At 39.3% G+C, this 10,870-nt stretch overlaps 3 protein-coding genes across 6 annotated transcripts in view; 1 reads left to right on the top strand and 2 right to left on the bottom strand.

Moving 5' to 3' along the window:
- LOC104749684 (poly(ADP-ribose) glycohydrolase 1) overlaps positions 1-3,314 on the bottom strand; it is a 5,248-nt gene extending 1,934 nt beyond the window's left edge. The window contains exons 1-9 of one of the 2 annotated variants that reach the window (XM_010471360.2): positions 2,959-3,314; positions 2,688-2,873; positions 2,409-2,512; positions 1,749-1,953; positions 1,550-1,654; positions 1,298-1,416; positions 832-975; positions 557-668; positions 242-439 (exon numbers count right to left, since the gene is read on the bottom strand). In XM_010471360.2, the coding sequence (XP_010469662.1) occupies positions 242-439; positions 557-668; positions 832-975; positions 1,298-1,416; positions 1,550-1,654; positions 1,749-1,953; positions 2,409-2,512; positions 2,688-2,873; positions 2,959-3,201 (1,416 nt within the window). In that variant the 5' untranslated portion in view covers positions 3,202-3,314. The remainder of the gene's footprint in view (positions 1-241; positions 440-556; positions 669-831; positions 976-1,297; positions 1,417-1,549; positions 1,655-1,748; positions 1,954-2,408; positions 2,513-2,687; positions 2,874-2,958) is intronic. The other variant, XM_010471361.2, reaches the window with a different exon arrangement.
- LOC104749681 (leucine-rich repeat receptor-like serine/threonine/tyrosine-protein kinase SOBIR1) lies at positions 5,113-7,788 on the top strand. 3 transcript variants are annotated; one of them, XM_010471356.2, is made up of 2 exons: positions 5,113-6,131; positions 6,655-7,788. In XM_010471356.2, exons 1-2 carry the CDS (start codon positions 5,159-5,161, stop codon positions 7,608-7,610), a joined length of 1,929 nt encoding a protein of 642 aa, XP_010469658.1. In that variant the 5' UTR covers positions 5,113-5,158; the 3' UTR covers positions 7,611-7,788. The 3 variants fall into 3 exon arrangements, with proteins under 3 accessions (XP_010469658.1, XP_010469657.1, XP_019093902.1); XM_010471355.2 differs by having other exon boundaries at positions 5,114-5,931; positions 6,455-7,788; XM_019238357.1 differs by having other exon boundaries at positions 5,114-6,434; positions 6,958-7,788.
- On the bottom strand, positions 7,716-10,550 carry LOC104749682. Its single transcript, XM_010471357.2, has 5 exons — positions 10,333-10,550; positions 10,139-10,245; positions 8,273-9,911; positions 8,101-8,183; positions 7,716-7,923 (listed from the first exon to the last, which is right to left on the bottom strand). The coding sequence occupies exons 1-5, from the start codon at positions 10,460-10,462 to the stop codon at positions 7,855-7,857; spliced, it is 2,028 nt and encodes a 675-aa protein (XP_010469659.1). The 5' UTR covers positions 10,463-10,550; the 3' UTR covers positions 7,716-7,854.

Here is a 10,870-nt window from a genome sequence, read left to right as displayed (position 1 = left end):
CGTCAAATGAAAGCCGCTATATATTTTTTATCATACGAACCGAATATTTGGAAAATTTGAATTTCATTCTAGAAAAATTTAGTGTGTTCTTACAGTCAAAACAAACTCGGCTTCTTTATGTTTGTTGTTTCTGATAGAAATGATCTTTATGTTTTTATTCTTATCTCCTATTGGCACTCAACTTGTACAATCCAGCAAAATTATAATTTCATCAATTTTAGCCGATGATGCAAAAAGGTACCTGGGAAGCAGCAAGCCATTGAATCGTAGCCTTTAGCTCTAGGTCTCCTCCAAAAACACCGCATCCCCAATTCCCAGTCGCGACACCATCATCTTCATGATCCATGCAATCAACTCCTTCCACATAAAAATCTCTGACAAGGTTGTTAGCAGGCTTTTCTCTACTCATTTCAACATCATTTAGTAAAGCTTCGTGTGACTGCATCAGAAACAGTAGAGAAAAAATAAAGGAGTATTAAACATTTACTTTTCTGAAGCTTAATTTAAATTGGCTACTAATGAAAACGATACTAAAAGTTTGTAGGATGATTCCAACCGTATTAGCGTCTGTATGTCGAAGACCCGAATCTCCTTCATCTATGACCATATTTTGGTGCTGCCAAGACTTGCTACAATTTAAAAAGCCACATAGAGCCTTATTAATATCCCTGGAAAAAGCGGAAAGAGAGGGAGAGAAGCAGCCATTAGAATTCAAGTGAAAAATGAACGAGCATAGAGGTAACATATCAGCAAAACTTCAAAATGTTGTATCGACACAAACTGTGGATTGTCTGAAAAACCTACGAATGCCCAAAAGAAGGTTTCACATACCGTAAAAGGCAAATCTCTTCAAAGTGTCTCATCTTCGGGGCACATAATGCATCTATTGCAACAATTCTGGTTCTTCGTCTTTGGAAAGGATCCTTGTCCTTTTTGTCAATGAAGTCACCAGCAAACCGAAACGAAGATGCATACCTACAGCAAAGAAAAATCATAGACTTTAAAGTAACTAAAAATATTAACCTTTATTGACAATTGGATCATTTAGATGCCAACTATCTGCCATTTCTAAGTCAGTAATACATAATTCTTACTCTTATTTACGATGCATACCTACAACATAAGCAATAATTTAGACACTTCTTTCACTATTTTTCAACGTGCCTCAATCAGGATTTGTACAAATACTCTGAAACGAGTCTATTGGTCCATATACGTATCAAAGTACAGAGACTAATCAGTAATCAGCCAATATTAAGTAAACACAGATCAATGCTACAAAACTATCAAATCTCACCCTGTGTAACATGAAAATCTTTCTATACCAACTACTTCTATAGCTTCATTGTCATCCATTCGGGGCAAGAAAAGCATGCCAGCGATTAATTCAGGGTTGATCATGAAGCGTATCTCTTCCTGCAGAAGAATCCACTTAGAAATCAATGAAAAATCCTAAACCATTGATTTACAATAGATATTGTGAACAACGAAAATGAACTCAAGGATGATGCATGCTTCTGAAATCTAAAATCTAATATGAATCTCAAACCTGTACGCACCCCCTACTTAGGGAACCACCTCCGAGATACTTGTTCGCAAAGTCCACTTCAAGAGCATTGTCAGGTTGATCTTCAATTAACCCAAAAGAGTGAACCTGTAACAAGAAAGCTGTCGGTAAGAAGTAATGTACAAGCATTTGCAGATTCAGGGGTACAAGGTACCGAAATCCACAACCCAATATCTGTCACCTTAAAAGCACAAAGGGAAAACTCAGACTTGCTCCAGAAATCAGCGTCAGGAGCAGTGGTAGAAGAATTCTGGTATTCAGCTGGAAGAATCTTGCGTTCAAATGAAACAGTACCAATAGGCACGCAGGAGCAAAACCTTTCAAAGTAATGCATAATACACCTTATCTTGCTTTCTTGACTTTCACTATAACTTTCATAAAGGGTCCTGAAAAGAAAGGGAAAGTCTGATGTCAGACTACATGTACATAAAGTCCAAGACTCCAAATGAAATTTACTCAATGCACGCTAGATAGATACCACAAGTAAACTTTAGATAAGAAAAAAAAAGTCTTGACATGACATCTGATAGCTAATGAGTCACATACGTACGTGTTTTTCTTCACAACAAGCTAAACCAAGTCTAATAACTGAACTCTCAATGGAGACTGAATCCCATAAGCGATCTCTACAGGATATGATTCCTTTAGACTCTGACTCTCGAGTATGATTGTCAGTGAAATACATAATTAAAATCCCCTTTCTTTCATAATACTTGCTTGATCACTAATAACTTAAGCCAAAATGACTGACACAGTAATATTCTGCATTTCTTCCAAACAACCCTGATGTAGGCCTAATTCTTTAGGAAAAGTTTAGAAGACAAAGCGAGAGATCACATACGCAAACAAATGATCAAAGTTGATGACTGGTAGGTGTTTTGCACCTCTATTATCATCCGGAAACAAACAAAAGAAGGAACATGCAAGAAGAGCTCCAATCAACTCCTGCAATATTGATTGTGGAATGGACACGTGAGAAAAAAGCAATAATCCATAGAGAAACACACAACTATATCTTCAACAACACCAGGTCATTATCTTAGTAAGAACACATAAGATTGTAGGATTAAGCACTCTTTTGTAAAATGTAGGATTAGATTATATCACTTTGCATCAATACCTGGCTGAGGAAAACTATGCCAGCTTGTTGGGTATCTAACAAACGTAGACCTGTTTCGATTCCACTAACGATACTATCAGCATTTTGGTAATGCTCTTCCAATAGAGATGAAAACTTAAGGAGTAACTTCGCCAACGCCGGGATAATCTCATCAAACCATCTCTTTGATTCTTTCTCACCAATCAGCTGCAATTACCAGAATTTGGTTTGTTGAAGATACACTCAATTCCAAAAGCAAATCAACAAAAGTTCAATAAGAAATCAAAGTTACCTCGTCAAAGAGAAGAGCGTAGCCATGAGAAGCAGAAGGTTCGAGAGTTGAACAAGATAAGGATCTTCTCATATCGGAAATTGCTTGCCGTAGAACCTCTCCTGAGTCAACTCGGCTGTGAGATGGTCCTTCAGACATTGCCTTCAGGGCCTCCACCACTCGCGGCGGCCAATACAGCGACGATGAACGAATTACAAGTGGAAGGTACGGGAGAATCGAGTTAAGATCATCTCGGTTCTCCATTGTTTTCCGATTTTTCTCAATTTTACAGTTCTCTCACTTGCTTTTGAAACAGGTCTCCGAGAAGAATCGCTTCGGCGAGAAGATTCTTTCTGCTGCCGCAAAAGTCAAGAATGAGAGAGAAGGTGAAGGAAAACCGGTTTGCTTAAACCGAGAAGTTGGAAACTGAACCGAATAGATAATGTTTGGTTTAGTTGGATTCACCGGTTCATCTCTATGAAATCGAAATATTATTTTGATGAATTTTATTCATTCATTTGATTGGTTAACGGGTAAAAAATCAGGTTTTCGATTTAAAATTTAGTTTTGTGGAACATCGATGAATAGAAAGTTTTTCACATAACATATAATTTCATAATAATCATAAATAAAGAGAAAATATTTTAAATTAACAATAATTTGGTGGTACTGGTTATGGTCTAATTCTAATGGATCACATCACAACATTGTTATTCTTAATTATACATACCTTCACTTACGGTAGTAGTTATCTCTTTTTAAACAAAAGAGCCTACTGTTTCGACTTATTTCACACTCACCAGTTTGGAATCTTAGAACAGACAACGAACAAATGGACACAAAACGCTAAAAGAGAGTGACTGAAAGTGAAAGATAACGAAAGGTGTGGAACGTAGCTAACATTGAATTTGATACTAATTTTTCTAACGTGTAGGGAACGGTGGCTCATGCTATGGAACCCCACAGAGTCGACTTTGACTTATCAACGCTTTACATAGTCAAGTCAATTACAGATTAATCGCTATATTGCAACTTGCTATTTCCTAGAAAAAAAATACACCCAAATCCACACGGTACGAGTACCCCAGTTTCACAATTCAGGACAATTATTATACATATCATAAATTTAATCANCTCTCACTTGCTTTTGAAACAGGTCTCCGAGAAGAATCGCTTCGGCGAGAAGATTCTTTCTGCTGCCGCAAAAGTCAAGAATGAGAGAGAAGGTGAAGGAAAACCGGTTTGCTTAAACCGAGAAGTTGGAAACTGAACCGAATAGATAATGTTTGGTTTAGTTGGATTCACCGGTTCATCTCTATGAAATCGAAATATTATTTTGATGAATTTTATTCATTCATTTGATTGGTTAACGGGTAAAAAATCAGGTTTTCGATTTAAAATTTAGTTTTGTGGAACATCGATGAATAGAAAGTTTTTCACATAACATATAATTTCATAATAATCATAAATAAAGAGAAAATATTTTAAATTAACAATAATTTGGTGGTACTGGTTATGGTCTAATTCTAATGGATCACATCACAACATTGTTATTCTTAATTATACATACCTTCACTTACGGTAGTAGTTATCTCTTTTTAAACAAAAGAGCCTACTGTTTCGACTTATTTCACACTCACCAGTTTGGAATCTTAGAACAGACAACGAACAAATGGACACAAAACGCTAAAAGAGAGTGACTGAAAGTGAAAGATAACGAAAGGTGTGGAACGTAGCTAACATTGAATTTGATACTAATTTTTCTAACGTGTAGGGAACGGTGGCTCATGCTATGGAACCCCACAGAGTCGACTTTGACTTATCAACGCTTTACATAGTCAAGTCAATTACAGATTAATCGCTATATTGCAACTTGCTATTTCCTAGAAAAAAAATACACCCAAATCCACACGGTACGAGTACCCCAGTTTCACAATTCAGGACAATTATTATACATATCATAAATTTAATCAAATATCTCATAACACTTTTCAGAATATTAATTTTTTTCAGCATTGATATGTCTAATTATTATTAAATTTAACATAACACTATATTTTGTGACATTAATATCAAATTTTAGAAAGAATACAAAAAAAACCCGTAGAACACGTAAAGATTTTTTTGTACAGATTAGTGTCAGTTGCTGACCATAAATATAGCCAGAGTGTGTGTAGACTCCGACAACATCCACAAAGAAGAAACTTTCTCTAATAAAAAAATGGCTGTTCCCACGGGAAACGCCGATCTCTTTCTCCGGCCTCTACTCCTCTCATTTCTTCTTCTCTCTTCTTCGTTCGTCTCCTCTCTTGAGTTGCTCGATATCGATTCCTCAGATTTCAAAGCTCTTCAGGTCATCGAAACAGAGCTCGGAGTCAACGGTCAACGTTTTACGTCCAATGATGTCAACCCTTGCGGTCGTCGAGGAGTTTCCTGCGAGAGAAGGCGCTCAGCCGCCACGGGAGAATACGTTCTCCGTGTCACGAGGCTTGTATACCGATCAAGAAGCTTGACGGGGGCTATCTCTCCGGTGATCGGAAGGTTGTCGGAGCTAAAGGAACTTACTTTGTCTAATAACCAGTTGGTCAATGCTGTTCCGGTGGGTATCTTAAGCTGTAAGCAACTTGAAGTCCTTGACCTTAGAAACAATAGATTTTCCGGTCAGATTCCGGGAAACTTTTCTAGTTTGAGCCGTCTTCGAATCCTTGATCTTTCTTCCAACAAGTTCTCCGGGAACTTGAATTTCTTGAAGAATCTACGCAACCTAGAGAATCTCTCTGTTGCAAACAATCTCTTCTCAGGCAAAATCCCGGAGCCAGTTGTGCCGTTCCACAGTCTCCGGTTCTTTGATTTCTCCGGTAACCGGTATTTGGAAGGTTCTGTTCCGGTTATGAGTAACAAAATCAAGCTTCAGACAACTCCACGCCATACAAGACACATTCTTGCTGAAACTCCATCTTCAAATTCCACGAAGAAGCCCAACAACAGCACTACATCGAAAGCTCCAAAGGGAGCTCCAAAACCTGAGGAGGAGAAGAAGAAGAAGAAGAAGAAGAAGAGCAAGAAGAAGAAAGTAGCGGCATGGATCTTAGGGTTTGTCATTGGAGCCATAGGAGGGACAATCTCTGGGTTTGTCTTCTCGGTGATGTTTAAATTGATTGTTGCAGCGATAAAAGGATCAGGAAAACCATCAGGTCCTTCCATCTTCAGCCCATTGATCAAGAAAGCTGAAGATTTAGCTTTCTTGGAGGACGAAGCAGCGATAGCTTCTCTCGAGATCATTGGGAAAGGTGGTTGTGGAGAAGTTTTCAAAGCGGAACTACCTGGAAGCAACGGGAAGCTCATCGCCGTGAAGAAAGTGATCCAACCATCCAAAGACGCCAATGAACTTGCAGATGAAGATTCGAAGTTTCTGAACAAGAAAATGAGGCAAATTAGATCAGAGATCAATACAGTTGGCCAAATCCGGCACCGGAATCTTCTCCCGTTGTTAGCACATGTGTCGAGACNGCACTACATCGAAAGCTCCAAAGGGAGCTCCAAAACCTGAGGAGGAGAAGAAGAAGAAGAAGAAGAAGAAGAGCAAGAAGAAGAAAGTAGCGGCATGGATCTTAGGGTTTGTCATTGGAGCCATAGGAGGGACAATCTCTGGGTTTGTCTTCTCGGTGATGTTTAAATTGATTGTTGCAGCGATAAAAGGATCAGGAAAACCATCAGGTCCTTCCATCTTCAGCCCATTGATCAAGAAAGCTGAAGATTTAGCTTTCTTGGAGGACGAAGCAGCGATAGCTTCTCTCGAGATCATTGGGAAAGGTGGTTGTGGAGAAGTTTTCAAAGCGGAACTACCTGGAAGCAACGGGAAGCTCATCGCCGTGAAGAAAGTGATCCAACCATCCAAAGACGCCAATGAACTTGCAGATGAAGATTCGAAGTTTCTGAACAAGAAAATGAGGCAAATTAGATCAGAGATCAATACAGTTGGCCAAATCCGGCACCGGAATCTTCTCCCGTTGTTAGCACATGTGTCGAGACCCGAGTGCCACTTCCTCGTTTATGAGTACATGAAGAACGGGAGTTTACAAGATATACTGACTGATGTGTTAGCTGGACAAAAAGAGCTAATGTGGCCAGCAAGGCACAAGATTGCTCTAGGTATAGCCGCAGGACTTGAGTACCTTCACATGGATCATAAGCCAAGAATCATTCACAGAGACTTAAAGCCAGCAAATGTTCTTCTCGATGATGACATGGAAGCCAGAATTGCAGATTTCGGGCTGGCAAAGTCAATGCCTGATGCAGCCACACACCTTACGCTCTCAAATGTAGCAGGTACTGTGGGATACATAGCACCAGAGTATCATCAAACTATCAAGTTCACAGATAAATGTGATATCTATAGTTTTGGAGTGATTCTTGGAGTTCTGGTGATTGGGAAGCTTCCTTCAGATGAGTTCTTTCAGCATACTGATGAGATGAGTCTGATAAAGTGGATGAGGAATATAATCACATCAGAGAATCCAAGTGTTGCGATTGATCCAACTTTGTTGGGACAAGGATTCGATGAACAGATGCTTCTGGTTCTGAAAATCGCTTGTTACTGTACTTTGGATGATCCAAAACAGAGGCCGAACAGCAAAGATGTCAGGACCATGTTGTCCCAGATCAAGCACTAGTATTTCAATATGTACTGTTTGCTTTTATGTATGTTTTCTAGATTCCTGTTGCATAAGAAATGACTATGAACACTATCTTGGCAGATATTTGTAATGAAGACTGTATAACTTAAATGGGTTTCAATTATGTTTGTTGCTCTAAACATAAATCCTCAATACAGTATAAGAATCTTAACTATATACATAAGGGAAAAGAGTAATTAATTAAAATGACAATGAGTTACATGTTTTGTTACTGTCTTCTCTATATGCAGCCTTTGAGAATCTCCCTCAAATATTCTAGCTGTTCGTGGCTGCCTTCATGTTCTTCCCACTAAAAATAATAAAAGCAAATTCAACATATGTTCAGTGTATACTCGTGACTGAGATGAGCAAACATTATCTATCACTTATGCAAGAACATCAGAGCTTTTTAGTTTTAACTATTGTATGGAGAAAATTTATTATCCTAGTAACTCAATTATATTAGTTTTTGACATTTTAGACCCACCTCTTGAAGAGACAAAGATACCACTTTCCATCCAGCAGCAGCAACGTATCGCCGCTTCAGCATTGTATGCCCTAATGGTAGTCCTGAGAAGACAAGAGTCGAAATGACCATTGAATTTGGATTGGCTCCTCCAGACACCAAGATAAATTAAGAAATAGGTGATGGCACTTACCAGAGTTTCTTGAGAAATGAGTTGGCCCGTCGATTTCTAAAGCAACTTTCTTCTCGACCAGAGCAACATCCACAGTGTAACCATCCACATCATGTTCTTTAGCCCACTCAAGCCCTGTACTGATTAGAAGGCGTCCAACTTCTTTCTGTAAAGATGAGGTTATTTTCTGATTGAACCTTTTGGTTTTTCCTGCACGGGTTATTTTCTCTTCGAGTCCATGACAAAGTGACAACTGAAGGTGGGGGCACTCAAGCTTCAAGCACTGATTTACAAGATACACCTGAGAAGCAAACATGACATCTTCCCTATACTGTTCTGAAAGCCTTTGCTCCTCCAAGCTGGTCAAAGTATTCCATATATTGGCAAAGAAAGGTCGCTCAACTTGCCCAAGAACAGCATAAGACCATGCTATGTTTCCAAGCTGGTCCCTGTTAAAGCTAAGTGCTGGAGATCCTGAAGCACCATTGCTTACTTCAACGTCTGCTACCTCATCATGGTTTGCCATTTCTTTTGTTAAGCAGCACTTGAACTGGTCACAGCCTTTAAAAGAACTATCCAAAGATTCTAGCAAAGAATCAGCTGGCTCATAAAGTGAGGCAAATGACCACAATAGTTGAGCAATCTCTTGGCCCTTAAAGGTAATGACAATAGTGGAAGCCCTCTTTGACAACTCAGCAAAGAGTTCTGGAGCAGAATGCCGCATGGAAGCAAACGCCCCTGCAATATTAGCAACATTCTGAGAATTGAAATCCCCAACCTTTGATGTGGCAACTTCTGCAACTCTATCCATCTCTGTCAAGTAAAGCAATTCACCCCCGATTTTGGACAATGCCCAAGAAATATTTGAGATTCCTTGAGCTGAACATTCTGGTAGACATGTCATTGCAAGAGCAACAAGCATTGACATCTCTCTTTGCCGAGCAAATGCAAGCCTACGAGTTCTCATCATCGAAACTTTCTCCATATTCTTGGCAATTCGGTGGAGTGCAGTAGCAATGTTTAGGGGAGACAATGGCGATGGACTTAAACCTTTGGCAACAGCCATGATTGTCTCAGCTGTTACTTCCAGTACCTCTTCAGCAGTCTGTGCTTCTATTATAGCTTTGTTCAGGTTGATTTCCTTCATCCGATCAGAAGGTCCTGAAAACTGGGATAGCCTCTGAGCTAATTGCTCCTTCATCTTCTCCTTCTTCTCCTCAAACATTCCACCAGCTAATGAGCTAACTCTCTTCCGCAAATCCCCCATCTTATCCTCCACCGGTCCATCTTCAAAATCCAAATCTTCTTCATCTGTATCAAAATCATCTTCGGGAACACTTTTACTTTTGACCTTTTCTTTCTTGTTGACAATCACTTTCTTGATCTTTTTCTTTTTCTTCTTCTTGAGAGGCATCACCTCTGCCATTCTAGAAGACAATCCTCTTGCCTCAATCGATTTAAGCGCAATTTTCCTTGCCCTTACACACCAATCCATCCCTTCAGTGTCGTCGAGGGCTTTCGAATTCTTCTGCTTTTTCCTCTTCTTTGGAGGTTGTATATCCAACGGATCAATCTCCCCAAGAAATTCTGACTCCCAGTCTGCATCATCATCCTCTTCTTCCTCCACTTCTTCCTCCGAGTTACCAATCACAGAAGATTTCTAAAACAATGACAATACGTGAACAGTACAATCTTAGACTAAATCAACCTTATCCAAAATTGTTTCTGCAACCTTATCCAAAACATTCCACACCATAGGAGCAGCATCAGTCGCATACAAATAAAGACTAAATCAATAAAAGCAACCAAACGAACTCATGTCACCTAATAATTTCACAATTCCAGATATCTACGTAATGAGTATACCGAAAATTTCTGAGAACTAACCATGGAAAGAGGAAGGTGCTCGAGGGAGTCCGTACGGCGATTCAAGGAGCTTCTCTGCGCGAGTGGAGCAAGAAATCGATTCTTCTTATCAGAGAGAGGCCAAAGCCCTGGAGTTGACCAAAGGAGCCAGTAAGACTATAAAGCTGAGTTGATGAAGAAGAAACAAACAAGAGAAGAGGAAACGAAATGACGACCTGATGCGACAGTGGAGGAGGAGATAGAGAGATGGAGATGGAGATGGCGACGGCTGTGGTTAACGATGCGGTGACGTATCTCCGGCGAATTGAGACAGAAGCATCGCCGGAATGGAACTACACACTCCATCTTCTTCTATCGGGAAAAAAAGTTCGATGTCGCTGTGATTTTAACAGAGAGTGGGACAGTAGTGGGTTTTAGCTAAACCCTCTTGTTCGTTTAGCGAGTTTGCTTTCAAAACCAAAGTGATACGGTGAGTCGGTGACTGTCAATTATCATAGTGATCCCTCCAAATGAACCTTTTTTATAGAACAGGCTCACTATTTTCTATAGATCCATATGATCCCCTCAAAATTGAAATACAGTTTCTTCCTAGATATATTCCAATATTCCTAGATGTGTTCTATTATGAAATGCATAAGCCTATTTTTCATATTAATAACTTTACATTTTAACAAATATTTTTTTCTTCAACAACATGCATTATGTGAATATAATGTTTGATAGTAACACAACGAATCAACAACAATACTAATA

The sequence above is a fragment of the Camelina sativa genome, chromosome 16 (assembly GCF_000633955.1).
Source record: "Camelina sativa cultivar DH55 chromosome 16, Cs, whole genome shotgun sequence".
Lineage (NCBI taxonomy): Eukaryota > Viridiplantae > Streptophyta > Magnoliopsida > Brassicales > Brassicaceae > Camelina > Camelina sativa.
The sequence above is the reverse complement of the archived record's forward strand: the minus strand, read 5'-3'. Positions and strand labels throughout refer to the sequence as shown.